This window comes from Heteronotia binoei, chromosome 5 (genome assembly GCF_032191835.1).
Source record: "Heteronotia binoei isolate CCM8104 ecotype False Entrance Well chromosome 5, APGP_CSIRO_Hbin_v1, whole genome shotgun sequence".
Classification (NCBI taxonomy): domain Eukaryota; kingdom Metazoa; phylum Chordata; class Lepidosauria; order Squamata; family Gekkonidae; genus Heteronotia; species Heteronotia binoei.
This window is the reverse complement of record NC_083227.1, coordinates 89,623,430-89,650,144: the sequence shown is the minus strand read 5'-3', so window position 1 is coordinate 89,650,144 and position 26,715 is coordinate 89,623,430. Positions and strand designations below refer to the sequence as shown.

Below are 26,715 nucleotides of genomic sequence, written 5' to 3'. Positions count from 1 at the left end.
GTCCCTTGTAGGGGAAGGATAAAACACCTTGATGTTGTTACCTTGTTACGGCGCATACAGCCCCCTCTGGGTTTTGGTAAATTATGTCCTCACAGAGTTGCATGCAAGGTAGGCTTTGGTGTCTTTCAAAATATTTAATGTTTATTGTACTAGTATTTCTGCAGTGTCTTTACTAGTGAACAGGTTTCTTGGAATGTAAACAACATTCTCCGACATGAAGATCACAGCTTTTCCCAGGCCTCATCTGGCCCTTACAAGAACTCTCCTATTCTTTTCTTGGCTCACTGGTTCAGAACAATATATGGGCGTGAAGGGTGTGTGAAAGGAAATTATGGAGAGTTCAGATGAACCAAGAGTTCTGTGTCTTCCTTGGTGACCTTGGTGACCTGCTTTACTTAGTAATTTAGTTCACTGACACTTATGTAAACAAAAATTTGTCACCTTCTGAATTAAAATTAAGTAATGTGACTTCATCTGTGATTCTACATACCTTTACTTGGAGGAACATAGAGTTTACATCTATGAGGCTGAAATCACCTCATCTCTTATGGTCATTAATGATGCAGAAGAGAAAATGGAAAAGAGGCATAGATAATACAGGTGTGGGTGTTATAGCCATGTATAAGCCAAATGAACAAGATCCATTTGAAGCTTCATGTATGAAAAAGCCCTATGCCCTTTTAGTCCTCAAGGAAGGTTTTCCACTCTCTAAGTGTATTGATTTTACTATCAGTGCATACTATACATTGTTGATTAAAACACAGGAAGTTGTATATATGCATTTCAGTCATGACATTACTAAGATTCCATGAAATGTAATTGCCTATATTTCTAGAACAGCTTCTTGGTTTTGATTTTGAACTTGCAGAAACATGCTATGAGTATAAATACAGATAAAAATTACAAATTATTAAGAACTTGAAAATTGCCTTGCTTTATCTGACCAAGGTTTTTATAGACTGTCTTTCCATGGGTAACAGTGTAAAGCCATTGTCTCTGAAAAACCTAGGGAAGGCATGATACAGGTAGCTCATTCCCTGTTATTTGAACCCAGCACCTTGTAATCAATGTGGCTGTGGAGCAATTTAAATGAAACTGGTTTGGGAAAGCAGAGGCACAAAAGAAGAGAAGCTAAATCCACAGAGAGGGAGAAAGATGCTTAGAAAGTACAGTTAATTTGCAACAGATAAACTAATAGTCTGTTACATCTAACATTCTACAGTTTAGTGTAGAATATTTAGTTCACATATGGATTTTGTAAAAATATTGATAAGATATCCTTGAATTGATGGCTGTATTTATAGCAAATGGTGTTATTACTTCTATAAGCTACAAGTAAAAAAACAAACCATATAAAACTCTTTTGCATAGTTGCTACTGAATAGTGCACAACAAAGCTGGTGAAAGAGAGGCATCTTGAAGTCTCGTTTTGTCTATTACCCCAGTATCAAATATTGTGTTTTGGTCAACTTGGTCAAGTATTTATGAGTCTAATAAGTGCTTTTAAATCCCGCTAGATGAATTAAACACATCATGAGCATAACAGGTTGAAATTAGAAGGACAAAAAATATGTCATTTCCATAGTTGGCAGTTATAATTCAATTGAATGTTTTTGAGTTATTTTAAGATTCTAGCTTTCTATGTCAATCATAAATAATATCCGGAGAAAATTTTGATCTCTAGAAGACAGAAATCCTGTCTTCTAGAGACTACTGCCACAAAATACACCACATGTAGTCAAAAAGCTCACAATTTCATTGCTTGATTGAAGGCAGTGACATTGGCTATGATTTTCCCCCTCATGCAGTTTTCTCTGTTGTTCCTTATGTATATGCATGCTCTTCCTCCAAAAATATAACCAAAATAAACTGTGATTTCTTTGTATTTGTTTTTTAAACACCTACAGAGGTTGGTAGCCATGAACATGCCCCTAAACAGTGATGGCACAGTCATGTTTAATGCTACTTTATTTGCTTTAGTAAGAACAGCTCTGAAGATTAAAACAGAAGGTAAGCAATTAAGGCTCATCATATTTCTATAAAACTCTCTATTGATGTGATATGTTTGTAGATCTACCAAAAATAACAGGTTAAAACAGAGCCCTCAAAACTCAAATGAGTGCCTAATACCTTGTGGGAAAGGCTTATTCCTTTTTGTCAAAAGCAATGGGCTTGTAGAAATGCTTTATTGCCAAAACCAACCCTTCTCCCCAAAACCTCCAACTGTCAGACATGTTATCATACTACCTTCATGTTCTTCTTCAACTGTAGAAGAGACAGCAATAGCCCCCAGCTGTGTAATGCTGATTACTGTAGTCTTCTATCATCTATCTTGTCTAGGTCCTTCCCTATATATTTTCTGATATGTGCAAATATAAACTTTTTTTACAGTAGCCAGTCCTTTGCTTTTTTATTTTGAACTTTTGGCAGTTCTATGAATAATAGAGTTATATCTGAAAACCAGCTTGGTTTTGGCTACAGTTGTACTTGCTAGTAAAGTACGGTAATCATGATACGAAGTTGTCATTATATTTCAGGTAATGGCTGTTTCAAAATACAATTGGCTCAGAAACATCCAGATGGAAATATTATCTCTGATTCTCTAGGGGGATAAATATATAAGAAACATGACCTGTGCATCTAATTCCCTATCTATAATATCTAAATCCACAGATAGGGGGCACACTTACCCCAAGTAGACTTTTCTGCAAATTTGGGCAACCTTCTAGGTTTGTTAAAAAAGAAAATCTGAAAAGTTTTTTTTAAAAATACATTGAGGGGGGTTAAATCCCTCTCCAAATTAAAAGCATTGTCTGTACAGGTACATACAACGCACTTACCTTTGAAAGTCCCTGCAGCAGAAACAGGTGCTGTGATGGCAAGCAGCGTAACCTGGAACCCACTGTCAGGCCTGGCCTGCCAGGTGCTGTGCCAGACAAGCCACTGAAAGCCTTGGTGGGCCTGCCTGAAGCAGCTCCAGGTGAGCCAGCAAGGGAGGGGAGGGAAGGTCAGATGGCTCACCTGGAGCAGCTCTGAGTGAGCTGTTGAGAGCAGGACAGGGGGAAGTCTCAGCAGGCCAGCTGGAGCAGCTCCAGGGTGAGCCACTAAAAGCAGTGACAAGGTGAGGGAAGGTACGTTGGCTCATCTGGAGCTACACTGGGTGACCCTGTAAGGAAAGGGAGGGAAAGTCAGCTGGTCTGCCCAGAGCAATTCTGGGTGAGTTGCCAAAAGTAGCTGGGGGGAGGGAAGCTTGACAGGGGTGCAGTCAGAGAGAAAGAGAGTGCTGTGGTAAGGAGGTAGAAAGAGAGAAAGATTGATGGTGTACAGAAATGCAAACAAATGGAGAATGATGAGGTTGGGGGCAGAAAGAGAGAGAAATTGGGGCAGGGGGCAGAAAGAGCAAGAAAGAGAGAATGATGAGGTAGGGAGCAGAGAGAATGATAGACATGGGGAGAAGAGAGTAAGAGAAGTGGTGGTAGTATGGAGAAAGTGAGAGGCATAGAAATAGGGGGAGAGGGGAGGAAAGAATGGTGGAAGGAATGCCCCCTCTCCACAAATTGTAAATTATGATAATGTCTGCAAAGCAGTCTTTCTGGTAGGATGAATGGAAGAAGTAGGAAGAATGCCCAACCTCTCGGCATAGCTCCCTAGCTGGTGTTAAACCGCTCCACTCCTTTCATTAATGTTCCATGCTGGAGGTCAAAGGGATGGCCATGTGCTTTTTGTACTTGCTAAAATCTTTGATATCCATCCCCTGGAGGCACACATGAAGCTGCCTTATACTGAACCGGACCATCAGTCCATCAAGGTCAGTATTTTCTACCCAGACTGGTAGCATCTTGCCAGGGGCTCAGGCAGTAAAAGGTCTTTCCAATCACCTACCGCCAGATGCTTTAACTGGAGATGTCAGGGATTGAACTTGGGACCTTCTGCAAGCCATGCAGATGCTCTATCACTGACTGAGCCATAGCCCCTTGCCTTCAAAGCATCCTCTGGACTCCTGTAAGGATGACCCTACTTAACCAATACTGTCATTTTAAGCAGTGGTATTTTGGATCATAGTGTGAGAAGCAGGAAGCCTGGAAGCAGCGTGAGGAAACTGTCACAAGGAAACAAAATAAAAGGATTAATACATTCTGTGTACTGTATTGAGTGGGTCTTATCACAAGGAATATATACATTGAGAAACTACAAATCCTACACTGAAGTTTTTAAAAAGATGCAATTACAGCTTAAAACAAACTACAACACATTGTTGCAGGTCTCCACTTGTGCAGATCTAAGTACATAAAGTGAGAGCTACAGCTTTTGATCTCCAGCACTGAGGTCTTTCTCACTGGAGGGCGGGTGATTTAGTTCCATACGTTGCTACTTCATATAAGTTTTTTAAAACAACAACAACCATGCCACACAATTCTTTGACAATGTTTAGGTATTTCAACATGTTGCTGTTATATGTGCTTCACTTGTGAATGATTCATATTCTTCATTTAATTATAGTATAATTTCTAGAATTAATATTTGTATAGTTGTGAAGCTATTGTTAAATAATGCATACACAGAGGTGTTTTATTAAAACAAAATTCAAATACATTTCAATATTTGCAGTGTATTTGGAGGTACGTATAGGTCTCCATGGGGCATCAGCTAGTTATCTTGCTACTTTATTTAATTAATTAATATACTTTATTTATACCTTACTTTTTTTCCCCAGTGGGGAGCCAAAATGGCTTACAGCATTCTCTCCTCAACTGTATCCTTGCAGCAACCCTGTGAGCTATGTTAGACTAAGAGTGTATGACTGGCTGAAAGTTACATAGCAAGCTTACATGTCAGTGGGTCTCCCTGGTCCTAACAACTATACCATGCAAAGATCTGAATAAATCTGTTGTCATTAGAAACGTTTGCTGTCTTTTCACTATACATCCAACCAGATTTCACCTTGTTCCATTGTTAAAACCATTTGTTAAAATTAAAACCGTGTTGCAGTTATTGTTAATGATATGACATTCTGGTATGCAGCATACAGAATTTATTACATTAAACAAATACCCAATTAAAATGCACTATTATTTCTTAAAGAATGCATCCTGCTCTGCGTGAAGACATCTAAGTTGTTTGTCCAGAGCAACAAGGGGCAAGAATAAAATTACACATTAAATACCCTTTTCCATCCATAGGAGCTTGTGTAATTGTTAGCCTGGTCTGTGATGAATATCTGATGTATCTGATAAAACCCAAACCCTATCATACAGTAAGGCATGAACTTTGACTTAGACAGAACAATACTATGAGGGTCAGACTATTCTGGCATTTCTTCAAGTATGTTTTCTGTACTGGTGTGTCAAGAAACTCTTGGACAAATACAACTTCATGAGGTCCTAATCTAATGTTTAGGCTTTGAAGCTAGTACTAACAATACTGAAAATATAAACTATATCTAGGACACGGGTCACTTGCATAGAAATAGTATAGCTGTGGTGTAGAGGATTATGGGAGAGAACCAAAGTTTCTAACAGTGAACAAATGAGAACAAAATGGATGTATATATGAATTTTTAAGTCTCCACACTAATATTCTGCTACAGTGATGCCAGATCAGTGTGTGACAGAAAGTATTGTTCTAACCCAAAATAGATTTGTGAAGAATGCCTCAAAACCAATCAGATTTGACTGTTATGATGTCATAAAACCAAATCCATGTTATGGTAATGCTTCCATTCAAAGTGATGGCTGAGAGCATTACCCTCATATTGATTTGGTATTGTTACATCATAGATGAACATTGGGGTCTCATTTTCAATCCCCTACATAAAGACAAGAAGTACATGCACACATGCACAGAAGCACACAAATATCAAAACAGGTAATGCATATGGGAGGTGGTAAAGTAATGTGTTGAATGGAATTGCCATATTTAGTTCCTTTTGGTTTCTAATTTTTTTTTACTGTATTAGTGTGTCACCATTGTCTCTGATTACACCTACCCTACCTCTCCCCCTCCAAACTCCAGGGAACTTAGAACAAGCAAATGAAGAACTCAGAGCAGTTATAAAGAAAATCTGGAAGAAAACTAGTATGAAACTCCTTGATCAAGTTGTCCCTCCAGCTGGCGGTTAGTGAGATACTCTTCATAATGAGATTTGTTTTCTTCATTGTTAATGTTTTCATGTTATTAAAATTTTGAAGGTTCTGATTACTGAGATCCAGAATATTAAGTGGCAAACACTTGTATTGAAGCATTCAGTCAATATATACAAGACAGTGCAATCCTAAACAATGTTACATCCCTTGAAGTACATTGAAGTCAGTGGTTTTAGAAAGGGGTAACTGTGTTTAAGATAATCTGCCATTCAGTACTGGTTAACAAAAAAGGGCTTCTTCATTCAATATAAATATAATTTTTCCATGTAATTAGAGATTCCATCCATGGAGTGCAGCTTCCGAAACCCTTCTGCTGTTGTTAAAAATGCCCCTTGGGATGCTGGTTCCATATGGGCAAGAGACCTGCAGGAATAGTGGGAGGGGGACATCAGAGCTCTGCAGCAGGAAATGGGTGAAAAATCACCTTCTCTTTCTATTCATGGACATCATCCAGTGGATCCAAGCTAGAAACATGCCAGTTTCCATGTTTCAAATAATGTTTTTTCTGTTCTATGTTCAGAGTGAGTCCACTTTCTGCTGGTAATGAAATTAGTCCAGATTTGCAATAGTGCAATGGAGTTTGGTGTGTGATGCGAATATTCTTTTTTTACTTCTCCTGATAATATATTAGCTAGAACTACTTGGCAAGTATGTTATTTATGAATCCATTTAAGGTGAAATATCAAATATTTCATAGTAGAGTTATATGCAAATGTATATACTAAATGTATATTTCTCTTAAGTGTTCAATAATGATGAACCTTAGATTGTAAGTGATCTTTTGCTTTTCATGTTTTAAAAGTGCAGGATCTATGACAAGGGAAAATTCAGTCCCATCCCTAATATCCAAGATACTGATCCATTTCAGTGCCTTATCTGGTGTCTTTTATAGCTCACTGTACTTTTATAGCGTTACCACAGCTTCAAGACAGATCTGGCTCAGGTTTGGAAGTAAGGCTCCCAAGATCTCATTTCTGATGGTTATGGAGGCTGATCTCTCTCTGAAGGTGACCTTCTCAAGCTCTGTGAGAGAGTGAGAGAGAGCAAGAGCATGATGGCTGCCCGACTCTGCAGCATCGTCCAAGAAGAAGCATTGGCTTTGTTGTTAGATGAGCTACTTGCAACTGGCAGCTCAGACTGGGGATGGGACCATGCCAAATGATATCCAGAAAAACGCAGGCGTTGAGAGGGATACTGCACATTTAAAACAGTGTCTCTGTGTTCTATTCTGCTGTTTTCTAGCCTTACACCTGAGTGCTTGCATGGCCTAGATGAATTGCTTTTGTTATTGTTGTAACCATGTGCTTGAGCTTTTTCTGCAGCCTCTATTCCTTTCAACTCTCAGTCTTTTCAGAATATTCTGAAGCAATTCTGTTTTAGGGTGGTGGCATGGAATTAGTGTTGCCTCTGGCCAACTTGATTCCCCTACTTTTTCTTGAAATACAGATGCATGCTTCAGAATAGCAAACCGTGCCTGCGTTAATTAAGCACATAGACAGCCTTTGCCAATTATATCTTTAGATCATTACACAGTTCCTCTTCTGAGTGCTACTGCTCAGCTTCAGTTCATTGTTGCTTATAAAATGAATATTTTTCAGCCATGATAATATTCATTTCTGTAGACGTAATCTAACAATGCAATGCCGTTTGTATATCTAGAGCAAAAGAATGAAAAATGCCATTCAAATGCAGAAAATAGAGTAGTGCTAAATTCTGCAGCAGAATGCACAAAGTATTTTACATGTGTGAGGTATAAACATTAGTGAAACAGGAATGAACATTACCTATTCAGATTGGAATATAAAATAGTTGGCATATAGAAAAAATATGCCTGTTGGTACTTACTGAAACGTTACATTTTACTCAAAACACAAAATAAGAAATATGCAATATAAATAATACCATAAGTGAAACATGCTTTAATCTTTGATATGAAAAGCATTATATACAAAGTCCTTGAATTGGCCAAACTACATTTTCCCACCAGTTTCTTTCACACATTTAATTACATACCACATCTTCCAAACAGTATCTGAACAAACTTAATTTCATAGCATAGCAGATATTTGTTTCTGAGCAGGGCTTTTTTTCTGGAACCTCTTAACGGAAACAACATTCTCAAAAAAGTTTAAACATTCATGACGGGTACCTGTGTGTTTCTCCATCATTTCCCTCTTCAGAGATCCAGCACCTCTTTTTCCAGAAGAAAAGCCCTGTTTCTAAGTGATAAGTAAATTTAATGAAGAAATAATTGATACTAACATGATAAATTACTACTGTCTGAAAAACTATTTACTTTAGTGATAAATGGAAATAGGTTTGTGATGTCAAACCACTTTTTCAAAAATTACACTTTAGAATTCATTAATATTGCCAATATTAAATGTAAAGAGGACAGAGAAGCCACTAAAATCCATGTTCTTATTTTTTTACTACAAGTTTTCTTCTGAATTCCCCATCCTTTACCCTTCAAAGCCTATCGAAGTTTATCTAATACCTTCTGTCTTCTTCCAGAAATTGTTTTGCTGAAATACATTCCCTTGACTTTCCCTTTAATGTTGTTTTCAACCCTGTTTAATGTATGATCACCTCTGCTTAGCTGCTTTCCTTCACATATATAGCAGTGTCTGTCTTGCTCAAACTAAGAAGTCAAAGAATAGAATGGAAAGTCCACAGAACATGTAGCAAGCATAATATGTTACTTTAACACACACAGCTATTTAATATGGTTCATATAATTATAAATAGTTGTGTGTGCCTCCATATTTACTGGTGTAGAACGTTTGTATAATATGAGAAGCCAGCTTAAGGCCCACTTTAAGCAAGTTTGTCTCTTACTGTCTCTTAGAAAGTGTTTCATTTCATCCTCTTTGTTTGTTTTCCAAAAATCATTTTATATATTATTTCCTTTTTGGTACTCTTATATTTCAGAGGAAATAATACTAAGGATGGGGAAAGCCTTTTGACATGGGGCTTGATCATGGGCATATTGTAACAAGTAATAATCTTAATACAACATTCACCATGGCTAAATACATTTGCCAAGCTATGGTTTCCAGGTTAAAACATATGAGAGCTGTATGCCCAGATAGCCTTTTCCGTATTTTTGCTGCCACAAAGCTACAACATCAACCATCAAAATACCTTTTTATATGCAAGAAAAGGCTGTGTGAATGCACTCTGTGGGTTCTTTTGTCCCTTTTGAATTCTGTTATTTGGACATACATTCCATTAACTAGAATAGAACACCCAGGCTATCAGTCCAGTGTAGGGATGCCTTAACAATACAGTTTTCCTGTGCACACTTACAATGGTTTCTCTTATGGACTGATATACACCTCACCATTATATTCAGAGAGAGAGTTCTGACACTGAATACATGAACAATCCTATTCATATTGAATTTTTTGTGCACGACAAACTCATTCATATGCAATTTCAATACAAAGAAGAATTAGCCTTCAAGAGAGGTTACACACCAAATGAAATATTCTGAAATATTAAATAACTATGGTAGAAATGCAAAGTATATATATTTTTTGTTCTTAGGACCTGATCCTGAGTAGTTAGGAATCCCCCCTCCCTTAAAAACCCCCTTACATTGTAATCAGTGGAAGTTTATGGATCCAAATGCCTTTTTGATAAAGCATTTGTAGCATGAACAGAGCAGGCATAATGATGCTATTAACAGATGGCATGGAACAGACTGGGCTCCCAACCAAGCACCTTTCAGTCAAATAGGTTTATATATTTCGTTATGTAAACTATTGTTTAACCTTGCCAGTGATACATAAAATACTAAATCCAGTACAACCCTACTTTATCTGCCCTACTGTTATTCCAGTTAGGAATACAATCCACAAACACAAGTTTAATACTTGATAATTAATGCAAAAGTTATCCTGTTCTGAAGACACAGTCAGAAAGTATTCTTGGTGAAGGAAGACCTTTCAGAACCTGCATGTTTGCTATAAAAGACCAAATTGCATGGAGTAATTTCCCACTGGGAAAGTGGAGTGGAAGAAAAGCTTCAACCCCACTCTCAATGATCCAACCCCCTATTACTTCACTGTTTTTAATGTATTTTTATGTTCACCGCCTTGTGGACCCTGATTGGGTGGAAAGGCAGCACAAAACTTGTTTAAAAATATAATATGCTGTGATGTAGTTACTTAAAAGGGCACCAAATCCTGCCCCCCCCCCCAATCCCTCCAATTATACTTGTTCAAACTGATCAAAATTGGCATTTAAAATTCTATACAAATATTAGCATTCTAAAATATTCTTTGAACCTCAGTACAATGTTTTCCTTTCTCAAGAAGTAGCTTACATCTGCTTCTGCTCTTTAAGCTTAGTTCACATGCTGAAAATGGCTTTATGCTAGATTTCAGCAGTTTCATTAGAAGCAAAAATCCTACTGCTGATAGCACCCATTACATTTCTTTTTCCTGAACTGAATAAGAGTTTATATGAGCTATTGATGAAATATTGCTGACTTGGGAGAGATCTGTCTGGTCTGTTCATTTAGATGATGAGGTAACCGTGGGGAAGTTCTATGCCACCTTCCTGATACAGGACTACTTTAGGAAATTCAAGAAACGGAAAGAACAAGGACTGGTGGGGAAACACCCTGCAAAGAACACAACAGTTGCACTACAGGTGATTTTGTTTTCTACATGTTAACTAACTATCTTGCAAGTTTATTGAGAAAAACAGGTAAATGACTGTGGGTGAAATAAGCAGTGCTACAAGGATGGTAATTGGTTGAGACACTTTGGGGTCTTCCTCCGAAAAAAGAAATAAGGTAAGTGCCAAATGCCTTTTTAAATAAAACCTGCACCTCCTTGGGGGTATCACAGGTGACTTAAAGCTGTTAGTTTTAAGGCTCTGCGTGAATTAAAATGATACATCCCTTTGGGATGACTATTTGACTTTGCCAAAGCAATTTATTTCTCTTGCCCTCTGCAAGTCCAGAGTCCTTAGTTGCACTTATTCATTATGAAAATGAGCATTCTAAAGGGCATTTAAAGTCAATTTAAGACACATTTTCAGAAGACAGTGGCAGAAAATGACAGCAAATGTGTAACAAACCCTTTTCTCCGTTCCTCAATGATGAACTGGGATCAGGAGGACCAGAGTTCAAATCCCTGCTCAACATGAAACTCACTAGGTGACTTTGGACCAGTTACTCTTTCTCAGCCTATCCTACCTCTTAGTCTTTGTAAGATAAAATGTGGAAGAGAAGCCCTGAACTTTGAGATAAAAACATAGACTGGGTTTTCATCCTCAGTCAAGTCAAGCTAGTAGTAGCATGCCAAGACAAAAGCACCAGCTGAAACTCCCCATTCACCCAAGCCCTAAATTTTTGTAAGGGCAATACTGCCAGCAGACAAAGGAACAAATAGGTTTGGTAGCCCAGGAGCACCCTTTCCTCCATGTTTGTGTGCATGGCATGTGTATGTGTGTATATATATGTAGTACTAGAGGGAGGCTGTTGGCATGCTTAATGGACCCCCACATCCTTTTTGGAGCCATCTTTGCTGAAGAGGAGTGGGCTGGGTCTGTTTTCCTATTGTCCCTCATATGCCCAAATCTCACCTCAGCCACGAGACAAGTCATCATCAGCAATCTCTAGTGTTAATAAATTAAATAGCTGTCCTAGATATTTTTATGCTGAAAGTTTGTTACTTCAAATAAATTCTCTCAGATTGTGCATGATATGTGTTTGGAGTGCTTATCTTTCAGGGCAGTGTCTTTTCTCCTGTTCCAGTCATGAAGGATTCTATCTACAACAGCAAAATTCATATTTAATCCCCCCCCCCCTTTTTAGTAGCCATAACCATTTCTGGTGTTCATTTATACCTGTCTTTTAAATGCAAGTGTAATCTAGTTGAATCAGTAAACGTTTCCAAGCCACATGCCCTCAAGACTGATACAGACACCTGAACTAAATCTGCCTCTTAAAACCTTTGATAGTGTTATGATTTCTCCCGCATGTTACTGATTATGTTTTAGAATAAATACAGCTATCTCACCTCAGCCATGAGCTGATGTAGCAAGTCATCGTATCTCAGTATCATCCCCCAATCTACACTCCAATGCTGACCTACTTTTCAGGTTGCTGAAGTAGCATATATGGAGACTGTAAAACTACATAAAAGCTGATAGTATCATTTAATTTTCTTTCTTACCTTCAATAATTTCCCAACAGACCTAAGACCCTAAGGGATTTTCAAGCTATGTCTGGTAGAAAACCTCAAATGGTAGTTTCTTGAAATCTAGATGATGGATTATGAGTTACTGATAACAGCAGTCACAGGCAAAGGAACAGTGAGACCTGTCCAGTTCATACATGGTAGAATCCCTTATGTGGTCCTGTGGCCGCAGACATTTTGAGGAAGGAATATATAAGGGACTAAGCAGCTTCATGTGATTGATATGGGTATGGCAGGCAAAAAAAAGTATCGTTCTAGTCGTGTAATCACCTCAGATAAACTATCGGCACATATATGTCTGTGTCTAAGAAACCATGCTGTGTGTGATATTTTGGAGCAGGTGAGCTGGGCCTGTGTGTCTCTTGTTGAAGGAAATGAAGACTTACTGTAGGTACAGTTGGAAGCACTTATTTCCCTGAAGAGGTTTTTAATTACTTTTTTTCTATATTGATTTGGATTTTCATTAAAAATAGCATGAACACCATAGTCATTAATGACATCAAGATGAAAATTAGCCTCTAGTTGTGATCATTACCACAAAGTTGTTTAAACCACATGTGCATTACTGGGATATAGCAGATGGTACAGCCAACCATTTTTCATGAAAACTTCTGCATCCTGTGTGTTCTAACCACATAGGTAGCTGTCCATCTTTGCAATCTATCCCTGTGGTCATCACACCATTGTGTCGTCATGTTTTCCATGCAAATTTGGGCATGCTGCATTGAGTTTGCCTATGAAAAATGGTAATCTACAAGCACTGAGTGATAAACTGTGATTTTTTAAAATGGGACCCTAACTACATGGAAGCTTTAGAGAACCAGTTTGGTGTAGTGTTAATTTTGTGGACTCTTATCTGGGAGAGCTGCGTTTGATTCCCCACTCCTCCACTTGCACCTATTGGAGTGACCTTGGGTCAGTTACAACTCTCTCAGAGCTGATCTGCTTTAGAATAGTTCTTGGACAGCTTTCTCAGCCCAACCTACCGCACAGGGTGTCTGTTGTGAGGAGGGAAGGCAAAGGAGATTGAAAACAGTAAAAATTTATTGCATAAACCATTGGCTATTGCAATTTCAATTACAGCAACATGCAAGTTAAGAAAGGAGATTGTAAGCTGAGACTCCTTCAGGTAGTGAAGAGTGGGATATAAATCCAATCTCCTCCTCTTCTTCCTCTCACCAACATGGCTGGGAAAATGTTTTAATGACCATGCAGGTAGAGTCTGATCACATGGCTTTTCCCACTGGATTTACTGCTTCCTCCTGTCATGGTACCAATTTTGAGGTCATAACCTATGCAATCATGGGAAAGCATCTCATTTAAATGGCTCCTTTGTAGTATAGAAATTAAGATGATGTCCATGATTTGAATCCACTTTGGAAGTAGCTTCCAATTATGTACCTAACATCTGATAAAAAGTTATTTTGCTAGTGTGCACTTATATTGTAACCCACTAATTAGAGCCCTTTTTGAATCTGACTTCTTAACTTCCATGCAAATTTGGCTTCTGATGTTTTCCTCCACATTCACTTATTTTTGTGATAGTAAAAGATGTGCTGCAAGGCACAACAGACAAATAATCACTATCTGGAATGCAAAAGTCTTTAAATTTGCCAAACATGGCGTCTTGGTAGTATATGAACTATCACCAAGTCCTTTTTGTCATTTTCTGTGGTTAACCCAGTCTTCTGGAAAAGGTGCTCCAAAGGTTAGTTAGTCCTGTTAATTGATGGCTTCTCAGAGGCATTTACGTTATCTCATTTTTCACTGGTTGAAATCAGTTTTATTTCAAGATGGAGTACACCTGAACCTTAACACACCAAGGTTTTTTCAACTATTAGGGCCACAGTAGCACAAGGTAGCAGCGAAAATTATGGATTACTTCTATGACAGTTCTGCCATGTACAAAACCAGAACACTTCGAAGGCTCTCCATGTATTTGTTTTTGTTGTTTGTTTAAGATAATAATTTAAAGTTGGTGTCACAGTAATAGTACTGGTATAAACATTTATTTTCTAGAAAAGGACCATGTTAGAAATACACACACACTCATTGCAATGCATTCACATATTTCTTTTTCTACCCATCCCATTAAAAACAGGTGGAGCAATTCAAATTTCAGGCAAACAGCTGTGCTGTAAATGTTTCAGTGTGACATCTCTTTGTTCCATAGAGAAAACATAATTGCGTTCTAACATCTTTCTTGCGGCCCTTGTAGGTCAAGCTGACATCTGAACTTGACAGACAGAATTTTGGCTGTCAATTTTTCCTTTCAATAGCTCTCTGTTCACAGAAGATACTATTTTACAATCACTCAAAGAATGCCAAAGTTGTGAGTTAAGTAAAAGGTTTCACTTTACTTGGCCAATAAAGAGGGATTCAAATTAATTTTTTCTGGGTTTTTAATATTCTCCTTCGAGACCCTTAGAATATTCAGGCCTGAAGCACTGGCTAGTCTGCCCAATGATAAATTTGATTTTGTTTTGCCTTACATGAAGCTTCTGTGATATAATGAGTTTATTTCAGAATGACCCAAGAGTGTTATGTGTTAGTGCACAGGGGTATACATTAGTTTAGATTTTTTTAAAAACTAAAAAAGCCCCCTTCTTTTTCTTGTGTTTTTAAGTAAAAGGGAATAAAAACAAAAATTAACTAATTCAGTTCATTTTCATTTCAAAAAATGGGTCAATGCCTCCCACATGAAAGCAGATCCCAGAATGTTCTGTTTTGTTTGTGTATTTGATAATAAAGAAAGACTATAAAGATCATAGAGAAGGACTCCCCCCACTCCCTGAGGTTCTGCTGTTTTGCTTCATAATCTTAGATAGGACTTAAATGCAGAGATACTTTCTAAGATTCCAATCATAATGAATTTGCAAATAGGGCTGCCAATGTTGAAACACTTGGGAAAGTAGTAGTATGACAGGGTAATAGTCCAGGTTCAGCTGGTACAACTTTTCGTGCCATTATATTGCAATAACAAGAAAAGCCATGCACAAAATTTCAAAGTGCCAGGGTACTAATACTGTTATGGAAACTTTTCTTTATGTCAGGAATTGGCAGTGCATCTTACACAGATGTTTAACTTGTTATTCAAAATAGAAAAGCATAGCATTATATACACAATAATGACCTTCTTACTGATGGTTCTAATTGTTGTTGTATTTGATCTTGGAGATAAGTAAACTGCCTGGACAGATTTTAATTGAAACTATGTACAGTATATTTCAGCACCTGCTAATCTGAGTATGTTTTGGCCAGGACCTGAGTTGTTTCCTCAAAGGTGCTTTATTGAGATCTGATGCATACGGGAGATGTCAGCTATTGAAGTAATTCAGTCCTCCATTTCTATCACTTAGTTTATACTGGAAAAGAAAAAGTACATTTGTTTATAATTAAGGGGAAGGGTATTTAATGAGAGGCAGCTGTATTTAAAGCTTATTAGACTAGGACTTGGGAACCAGTCATGAAGCTTATTTGGTGACTGTAGGCCAGTTAACCTCTCAGTTTAACAGTCCTGCTTCACAGATGAAGATGAAATGGAGGTGGGGAAAACTTAAGTACTGCCTTGAGATCCTTGGAGGAAGAATAGGCTAACAATGTGGCAGATAGATTATTAATACATGTATGATCAAGATCCCTCTGAAGCAATGACCATCTGCAGATCCAGTATTGTAAGGTGTTTAGAACATCTACTATAAGACAGTCCTAAATGCTGCCCTGCCAACTAGAACAGAAACAAAACATGAGACGAGATCTGGTGCCCCCCCTCCCCCCAGTTCTCCCATGAGGTATGTCATCAGCTCCTCCTTTCAGCAGGATCCCCTTTGGGCTTTCTTCATTAGTTTGGGTACCTGTCTCAGAGCAATTGTATTGAAGCATCTGGATACCATGATTTCTCATGCTTTCTTAAGGTTACTATTCACAATGGTTGCCTCTATAGAAGAAAAGTCCCAGTCTCTGAAAACTCACTGAACCTTAGAATTTACATCCTTTTGAAAACATTGGAAAACATGGAGATACTGTAAGTTAGACAAAGCCTTAACCCTTAGTCAGCCTCTGAAGTAGGGAAATGACCTGGCCTATGGACATAATCACTCTTTGATAGCCTCTGTTACTGAGTAGATATTGATCTGCTCCCAGGTTTGCTGAGGATCTGGAAATAATAAAATGGTAAGGACAACATCTTGAATAAAGGAGTGAAAAGGCTGGTGATTAATCTAGTTAGACATGGGCCACAACTCATTTTTGGGTTCATCTACTCTAAGGTGCTGATTTATGCCACTGTCATGTTTGTACAGTATTGTTGAGCTAAGCAATTAGAAGAAGGTTTCAACTAGGGCCATAGAAGGAGACAGAAGAACTATAAGCAGGTTTTGCAAAGTATTACAGAGATAAAGTCACTTGTACACATTCTAACTTGGATACAATTTGGATTATAGATATGAGTCAGCTTGGCCTTTGAGATCAAGCTTATCCTCTTCTGTTTGCACTGCCTGAGGATATGGACAGGATTTTTGGAAAGATTAGGCCAGGGGCATCAAACTCAATTGCTGTGAGGGCCAGATCTGACATAAATGTTGGGCTGGGCCATATCAGGCTGGGCCATGTGTGTACCTATTTAAGATTAGGGACCGGGGAAAGGAGCCTCAGCCAATAGAAGGAAGAGAGGCTTGGCTCAGTAGCTCTGCTGTGCAATTGAGAGAACAAGACAAAGCAAGCTATCCCTCCCTCCCCTTCTTCCCCAAGTGAGGAGCCTCAGCCAATGGAGAAAATGGAGGCTTTTTTCTGTAGCTCTTATGCAATTGAACAAGCCTTGCAAAGCAAGCTGCTATACAGAAGGAAGCAAGAAAGAGGGAGAAGGAAGCAGATGACAGCCAGTTGCTTGGGGGGCTGATAGGAGCCCTCTGAGGGCCTGCTTTGGCCCCCAGCTGCATGTTTGACCCCTTTGGATTAGACTTTCTACCTCCATAATCTTTGCCCTTACATGCTGATGAGAGCTCCCAGAAGAGACTGATTAGCTGTGGATGGGGGAAGCTTTAACTACCTCCTTGATAGAAAGGCTGGTCCCAACATTCTTGAAACAGCCTGAAAGACTCTGCTTGCTCTCTCCCATTTGACTAAGTCTTACCCAGTCCAGGCCCGTAGCTACGAGGGGGCCTGTGGGGGCACAGCCCCCTGACTTCTGGGTGAGGCCCCCTGACCTGGGGCCCCCAAACAGCCCCCGGGGCCTCTGCTGCATCCTGGAGCATAGGGCAGGGGGCAGAAGCAGTCCCCAGCCTTCCTCTCCAGTTAAAAGAGCTGCTGGCCGATCAGCTGATCAGTGGACCCTTTAACCCAGCACGGGATTCAACTGCTCCATAGCTATTGGTGCTCCTGGCTTGGCTGGTGATGAGGAGTAGGGGTGCCCCTGTGGAGCAGACCCTGCCGAGTTCCTGCTGTCAACCAGCTGTGACTCACTCTCTCTCTCTCTCTCTCTCTCTCTCTCTCTCTCTCTCTCTCTCTCTCTCTCGGCAGCCAGGAGCCTCTATAAATTTTAGCAGCATTTCGACATCTAAAACCACGTGCGCGCACACATCCTGATAAGTAATGTTCCATCTAACTGCAAAACGTCCCCCTTCTGCTGCATATCTGAGGCTCTTAATGTTCTTTGTAATTCACAAGGTAAAACTCACTCCCTCCCCCCCCACACACAGGGAAAGAGCATTTCCTCTTTTAAGCCCTCCCCCCCTTCCTTCCTCAGTCTCTCTAGCAAGCCATTTATTTAGCTCCAGCTCCACAAGGCTGGTTCCTACAAAGAGAATGACTCAATGTATTTTTAAATAACAAGACACCCTGTATGTGTGTTCACTGTAACTTGTGAACAGGACTTGTGTGTGTGCATGTGTGTTTGGGGTGGGGGAGGGGAAAGGGGAAGGCTGGCAATATGTTTTCAGTAGTTATCCTGTATTTGGGTAGCAGAACTGTGATATATGGGCTTTAATAAATAGAGTTAACAACTCTTGCTGGTAAATTCCTGGATATTTTTGGTGGATTCTGAGGAGGGCAGGGAGCTCAGTGGCATGTAAAGTACACATCCCCCCCCCACCCAAAAAAAGCCATTCTGTGCAGAGGAAATTATCTCTGTAGTCCAGAGAACAGTTGTAATTCTGGGTGTTCTCCAGGCCCCATCAAGAGGTTGGTAGCCCAATATCTTGGGAATAAACTCACTGAATAAGAGGACTAAAGGTAGTTTTGCTTTCCATTGCTTCAGGTGACCATCCTGTAGTTTGCTTTAATTTTCACACACACCCTCCCACCCTCCCAACTTTGTTATTCCAAGGAGATCTCCTATCCAAATACTTGCCAGAGCAATTTCAAGTTTTTGAAAATTGGTTATCAGTGGGGGGGGGGGGGGCAGTAGGGAGTTCAAGTGTTCTGGGAACAGAAACAGATTTGGGTGGGTAGCAGCATTGGTCTGAAGTAATAGAACAAAATTTGAGTCCGGTGGCTCCTTTAAGGCCAACAAAGTTTAATCCTGGCTGTGTGGGGCACCAGCCAGTGTGATGGTAGGTCAGTGTGGCCATGAAAGCGGCTATGGGTTGGGGCCCTTGAGTGCCCCCCCAAAAAATCAAAGGCCCCCTGACCTTCCAAATCCTGGCTACGGGGCTGACCCAGTCTCTGATGTTCCATATTTAGGCAAAGATTCTTGAATAATACTGCTTATTTGGAATTGTTTTCTCCTGGTTTCTGACCCAGACTGGGGACAGAAACTGTCTGTATCACCCCAATGAACACCTAGAAATTGAGAAGTGAAGTATCTCCCTATGGGTTCTCTTGAACCTTTCAGTAGCTTCAAATATCATCAGCCATGGCATTTCTCTTGACCAACTAGCTGGGTTAGAAGTCTGAGATGTATCAAAGTATTGAATATTATTACAAAATAACATTAAAACGATTAAACAGCAGTAATAAAAAAAGCAGTACATTCAAAATAAGTAAGAACTACAGGATCAGGAAGAACAAAAAACCATGCAAACAGAACAGACTTCCCTTGGCTCACAAAAGATGACAAAGATGGCATCAGGTAAACAACCCTTAGGTGAGAGTTCCAGCAGAGGCTCTATTTTTAGTAGCTATGTGCTACTAAACAGGTTTACAACTGATAAATTGCTATATAGTAGAAGGCAGCCCTTTAAACAGCCTGTTCCCAAGCTGTTGAGTGCTTTAAAAGTTAACATCAGCTACAGTGAATCCCTGTAAACATTTTAGCTGTAGTATTATGAACTAGATAAAGTTTCTGAAGACCTTTTAAAGGCTGCATCATATATAACACATTACAGCAGTTTAGAATGGAAGTTACTATGGCAAGATGGTCATTTCTGGAAGTGCTTGTTTCCTACTGTTTTTCTGGAGCATCTGTGGAGTTCTGTTTTAAAATGTGGGTAGTTATGGAATGATTTAGCCATTTTTTTTGGCTGTGTAATGACTTTCTGTACTTTCTTGAATTTACGTGTTGTGGCGTAGTTGTAAGAGATCTTCACTTTGGTGCTTCTAGAGCTGAGCGGCTGCTGTGTTTATCAGTGTTGTGAATCAGCTGTTGTCTCCAGAACCAGTCTGATCAGTCTTGCAGATTAAAGTTTTGTTGGTAGAGTCAAATGTCTAATGCTTTTAGAAGCTATGTGGATAGCCAGACTGGGAAATCCCCAGGGACAAAGAGAGACCTTATGAGGGGGCAGTACCTTTTCATTTACAAGCATTATGAAAGCAGGCTTCATTCTCAGAGGGGGGAGCTTTGCTGCTTGATGAAGTAGGGGAGTTCTCAAACCACTTTCCCACTGGTCTTAACTGTATTTGAAACAGTTGTTTACACTCATTAGAATACCAGACATACATCTTTGATGATATATTCTCTTCAGTATCATGATAGAGCCTCAGATAAGTGTCAAATTGAAACTTGCACTTTTGAAGAATGAAATGACACTGTGATGACAATAGCAATACTTAGATCAGCTATAACAAAGAAAGCAAAAATACTGAAGAAACAGATGTAAGGATAATCCTGATTAGACTGACGTAGGGCCAAAACAGACATGATTGAGGCTTTCCAGCATTTCTTAAAAGTGAATAAAAGCGCTGTGTGCTGCCCCACTTTGAATTGAGCCTAAGGCAGGGGTGAGACTTTCCATATTATTTTATTTCCGCTAATTTAAACTATCATTCCATACCGTTACTAGGAAATAGGAATCCTCTCTTTTCACCCCCCCCCCTTCTATGGCTAATAATAATAGTAGATATAATAAAAACTGAACGTGTTGGCTCGATCCTTAATTTTTATTGGAAGTTGTGGCTACCACAGGAGTGGCCTTTCACTTTCTCTGTCACCACTCCCCCCTGTCATTGGGTAGCTTCACTGTGATCCACCTACTGCCGGCCCTGTCTGGCCAGAACCCCATCAGAAGCCCATTGACCTTTGAGCAAGACAAGAAGATGAAGAAGAAGATATTGGATTTATATCCCGCCCTCCACTCTGAAGAGTCTCAGAGCGGCTCACAATCTCCTTTACCTTCCTCCCCCACAACAGACACCCTGTGAGGTGGGTGGGGCTGGAGAGGGCTCTCACAGCAGCTGCCCTTTGAAGGACAACCTCTGCCAGAGCTATGGCTGACCCAAGGCCATGCTAGCAGGTGCAAGTGGAGGAGTGGGGAATCAAACCTGGTTCTCCCAGATAAGAGTCCGCACACTTAACCACTACACCAAACTGGCTCTCCAGTTCTCTGCTGAGAGGTTCTCCTGGAGTCTTACTGATTACTACTGCCTCTCCTCAGAGCCTGTTGTAAGATGTCTGGGATAGTCCGTCTCCCCCACACACATGCATAAACAACGCTGCTGCAAACAAACAGTAAACTGTGAGAGATGTTCCTCAGTCTCCACCTACTCAGGCCCAGGAATGTTAACAGTCTTACCTCAGAGACAACCAACTCTTCTCTGTGTCCTCTCTGCTAAGCAGCTTCAGAAAGGCTGCAGAGCTACAGTAGCCTCACAAAAGGCTTCTCAGCACACACAGCCTCCAAAGGCCACACAAATAGCCAGGGAGGCAAGTAGGGTTGCCAAGTCCAATTCAAGAAATATCTGGGGACTTTGGGGGTGGAGCCAGGAGACTTTGGGGGTGGAGCCAGGAGACATTGGGGCGGAGCCAGGAACAAGAGTGTGACAAGCATAATTGAACTCCAAGAGAGTTCTGGCCATCACATTTAAAGGGACAGCACACCTTTTTAAATGTCTTCCTTCCATAGGAAATAATGAAGGATAAGGGCACCTTCTTTTGGGGCTCATAGAATTGGACCCCCTGGTCCAATCGTTTTGAAATTTGGGGGATACTTTGGGGAGAGGCACTAGATACTATATTGAAAATTTGGTGCCTCTACCTCAAAAAACAGCTCCCCCAGAGCCCCCGAAACCTCCAGATCAATTCCCCATTATACCCTATGAGAAGACGTTTCCCTCTCCACCCCCCTCCACCTCCGCCCCCCCCCCTTTCTGGGAAATCTGATGCAGGAGACAGAACTCACTCACCTCCGGAGGTGCAAAGGCACATGGTCCTTTGGGGGCGTGGCTGGGCTCCCCTCCCTTCACCGGCCAGCTGACTGGGGGCGGGAAGCAGCCTGAGAAAACGGAAGAGCTCTGGCTGCTGCGATCGGGGCTGGGTGGGAAGGGCTGCAGTTCTCCCGCTCCCCCCCGCTTTCCCTTTTATGGCCAGCGGGGGGAGGAGGCTCCAAATCGGGGGGCTCCAGGCCTAGCGGGGGATTTGGGACCCCTAGAGGCAAGGCCCTGCTTATTTCCCCCTAGGAAGTGCTTGCCATTGGCTGTTGCTAGGCAACCCAGGTTGCTTTTCTCAGTAAAGGGTGAGGCCTCAGGCGAATAGAATAGCATACAATCCACTGTTATTTTCTCCAGGATGGGGAGAGAAATCTGTTGTCTGGAATTCAGTTCTGATCCCAGGAGATCTTCAGGCTCCACCTGCAGGTTGGTGACCGTAGGCCTGGCAGCACCCTCTCGGTGACTTGATGCCACCCTGCTGGCATGACTTAACTAGGCCTGGCTGCTTGCTCCTGTTCAGCAGCAGTTCCTCTATGGCAGCCAGTGTGAATTAGCAGTTGCCAACTCCAGGTTGGGAAATTCCTGGAAATTTGGTGGGTGGGGCCTGGAGAGGGTGAGTTTGAGAAAGGAAGGCACCTCAGATAGGTAACATGGCATAGAATGCACTCTCAAAATTAGCAATTTCTGCCTGGAGAATCATTGTTGCCAATCTCCAGGTGAGGGCTGTGTCATTATACCCTGTTGAGGTTGCTTGCTTCCTGCTTTTGTCCCCATTGTGGAGAAATACTGTACTTTTACTAGTCAGATGCTGTAGGGAGGGGGGAGAAAAAATAAAAATGCCGCAAGCTCATGCTGATGCTAAACAGCACAAGGCTGGATACAACAGGAAGATGTGGCAACAATGCACTGCAAACAAAAGGAATGATGTGCTTCAGTGTCTGTGTGACCGTCATCATGCTCCTCCTGCCCACATATACCCATTATTCTTCCTTCTCAGCATTTTGGACCTGTTTCAGGGCTTTCCAATATGCTTATAGTCGTTACTATCCGGTATGGTCAGTTTCCTAGCCTGCTACACTCATTTATAAAACCCACAGGTAGATGCAATCTCAAAATTCCTTAAAGATACAGCATGGTGATTGTAATACAATATCTCCTCCCTGACATAGATAAACAAATCAAACAGTAAAACAATTTAAACAGCATAAATAATTCTAGGAACAGATCCTATAACGGGCTGTATGGCTATTTATAACATCATTCGCAGGCCATAAAAAATTATCAGCTTAAAAAACAGTGCTCCGCCAAGGGAGAACGATTCAGGCCAGCAAAATTAATACAAATAATTGTTTTTCTATTTGAAGTCATGTGGGGAAAGCCTAATCTGACACACACCTGGCCCGCTGCCCTAGGCAAATGCATAGTTCCAGGGTTTGTAGAAAAAGCCCAGCAGGAACTCAGTAGCATATTAGACCACATCCCCTAATATTAGCATATTAGGTCACACATTCATTAGCATATTAGGCCACACCATCTGGGATAATCAAGTGCAAACTGAGCTGTGGCAGTAACTTTTCCAGGCCCTGTAGCAGTTCTGGGAGGGACGGTGGCTCAGTGGTAGAGCATCTGCTTGGTAAGCAGAAGGTTCCAAGTTCAATCCCTGGCATCTCCAAAAAAGGGTCCAGGCAAATAGGTGTGAAAAACCTCAGCTTGAGACCCTGGAGAGCCGCTGCCAGTCTGAGAAGACAATACTGACTTTGATGGACCGAGGGTCTGATTCAGTATAAGGCAGCTTCATATGTTCATATGTTCATGGCTGGCCACCCAGGCCTCAGGGAGGCTGCTGCACAGTACATCAGGGCCCTGTGATCCCTGCCTGGCCCTGGGGAGGTTGCTGCACAGCACGGCTGGGCCCCACAATCCTTGCTGGCCAGCCAGGCCCCAGAGAGGCTGCCACAAGGCTCGGTTCGGCCCAGCAATCCCCAAGGGCCACACCAAGTGACCTCAAGGGCTGCATACAGCCCTCGGGACAGAGGTTATACACCCTTTTGCTATAAAAAACAGGAAAGATCCCAGTCATTATTTAGACCTTTAGGTGTTAGGGTGAGTGATACAAATATCCATCGCATTTCATGTCTCAGCAGCCGTTTTGTTAAATCAACCTTCCCCTGTAACTTAGAAACTTTTCTAATAACAAAAAATCTTAAAGTGTCTGGGTCAGGTTGAAGGCCCTGGAAATGCTCTGCCAGGGGGGGCATCGGTCACAATATTTTAATACGAGATTTGTGTTTGAGCACACATGTGCAAATTGCACGCATGGTGCTCCCCAAGTAGATCTTTTGACACGGGCATAACAATCTATGTCAGGGATCTATGTTGATCTATGTCAGGGAGGAGATACTGCATTACAATCACTATGCTGTATCTTTAAGGAATTTTGAGATTGCATGCACCTGCGGGTTTTATAAATGAGTGTTCTTTGTAGCAAGCTAGGAAATTGACCGTACTGGATAGTAACGACTATCAGATGCAATAGAGGCCACATAGAACTCCATCTTAGTGGCCTTCGCTGCCATCTCATAGGCTATAAAAGATGATATAAAAGATGCTCTTGTAGCTTCATCGTGACTTCACTGCCAAACTTGCTTTAGTTGTCTGAGTTACAGTTTCATCTTCCTGAATTCCTCAGAATACCAGAGGGATACTCTTTGCCGGAAACAAAGGGGATGTTTGGGGGGGGGGGGGAGCGATTCTTTGATGGCTTCAGAGAGATAGGGATTCCAAAATTTAGATTTATATATCTGAATATTAGACCTTGCTCTTCCCCCAGAGTTATTGCTGCTGATGCCTACAGAGAATGATACTTAAATAGAATAATGGATATTGTGGCAAGGTAAATTACAACGGAGAGTGGTTTGTTGTTTTATATCTCATTTCTTCTTTTAAAAAACTGCAAAGTGTTTAATATGTAGACCATTTTTATATTGTATTTTATTCATTTTTTTTAAAAAAAATCTATTATTAATTATGTAGTTTTTGAAATTGGAAAAAATTCATTTTTGAAAACCAGCTCTCCCAGCTGCTTGGCCCTTGCAGTCATTGTGGTCTGGAGCCACCTTTGCCTCCCCCAGAAGGAGGAAGAGGCATCTGGTGCACTGTGCTGCATACAGGTCTTGACATGGAGCAGAGCTGGCAGGCTTATAAGGCTGCCTCGGCTTCCACCCTCTTCAGTCTTCACCACCTTCCTCCACTGTATGCAATTCAGGCTTTGGCTAGTGGCCTTTTGGGTTGAGGTAGGAATTCTTTGCCCCCACTGATTGGTTGTTTGCAGGGAGGTATTTTTGCCTACCTGCACTGTTAGCCATGACTCTAAAAGGTACAATCAAAAAGGTACAAGGTACGGGGAGGGACGGTGGCTCAGTGGTAGAGCATCTGCTTGGGAAGCAGAAGGTCCCAGGTTCAATCCCTGGCACTCCAAAAAAGGGTCCAGGCAAATAGGTGTGAAAAACCTCAGCTTGAGACCCTAGAGAGCCGCTGCCAGTCTGAGAAGACAATACTGATTTTGATGGACCAAAGGTCTGATTCAGTATAAGGCAGCTTCATATGTTCATATGTTCAATCAGACCTAGAGTATCACAGTGAAAGACAGATTATATAAATGCCAAAAAACTGGAAAATTAACGAATAAGTAATAAATATATTTATACAAATAAACCAATTACTCTAAATCACCTTTTACAAAAATACTTAGCAACATACAAAATATCTCAGATTCAAAAGTCCATAGTGAGAAGAATAATGTTATGATGTTATTTTTTCATTCATCATGTCAGTTTCTGACTTCAAGCGCTTGTAAACCATTCGTCCGCATCCGCAGGTAAATCAAAGTTCCAGTGCTCCAAGAATTCCACGTGTAATCAGTTCTTATTTTTCATTGGTATTTCTTCAGTTCTTTTTTCAAAGTTGCTAGACTAGAAGCTTCACTATTTATTTGTGTTGTAAGCCGCCCTGAGCCCACCTCGGTGGGGTAGGGCGGGATATAAATCGAATAAAATAAATAAATAAATAAATAAATAAATAAATAAATAAATAAATAAAAGCTTTTTAGAAGTGGGTAGCCAACAGCCTCCGACAGTAAAGCTCGCCTATGTTACTGTTTCCTTATACACCTTTATCAAAGAGACATACCCCACTCATCTGCAAGCGCAAATATACATGGTTCTATAAAATATTAACAAATTGTAATTTATATACATAATTTAAATAACATTGCCACTCACCACAACATCACAAAATGCTTCATACAGCACTAGCCCTGGAGAAAAATCTCAAAGAATTCTCCCACACACTCTTCCATATATTACCCTAATTAAACACAGTTGCTAGTTCCTTAAAGTGACATATATGATATATCTAACAACAAAAACTGGCAATCCAGATTATTAACTCACCACACAATACTTCATCTTGAATACAAGCTAACCATAAAGTCAACTTATAAAAAGCAAGCTAAATCCAAGGCTGAATTAAGACCCGTGGGTTCAAGCGCATCCATTTTAAAAATAAAGGTTGCTCTTCCCTGAGTAGAATCCTCTGGATTTCACTCTGTGGTTTATTCACTCCCTGATATTTATATAAGACACAAAACCTCATGTCATTCTCTGTATAGTGGCTGGACACAAAGTGCTCCATGAGAGGAGTCTCTATATTTTTCAGGTGAACCCATGATTGGTGTTCCAGGATCTGGACTTTAATTTGTCTAGTAGTATTTCCTATGT

General features: G+C 40.6%; 1 protein-coding gene across 12 annotated transcripts in view; it reads left to right on the top strand.

The window, feature by feature from the left end:
- CACNA1D (calcium voltage-gated channel subunit alpha1 D) overlaps positions 1–26,715 on the top strand; it is a 384,077-nt gene that overhangs the window by 308,724 nt on the left and 48,638 nt on the right. For all 12 annotated transcript variants that reach the window (XM_060239786.1, XM_060239787.1, XM_060239788.1 and 9 more), the window contains 4 exons: positions 12–108; positions 1,908–2,010; positions 6,013–6,114; positions 10,672–10,802. In XM_060239786.1, coding sequence (XP_060095769.1) covers positions 12–108; positions 1,908–2,010; positions 6,013–6,114; positions 10,672–10,802 — 433 coding nt within the window. The remainder of the gene's footprint in view (positions 1–11; positions 109–1,907; positions 2,011–6,012; positions 6,115–10,671; positions 10,803–26,715) is intronic.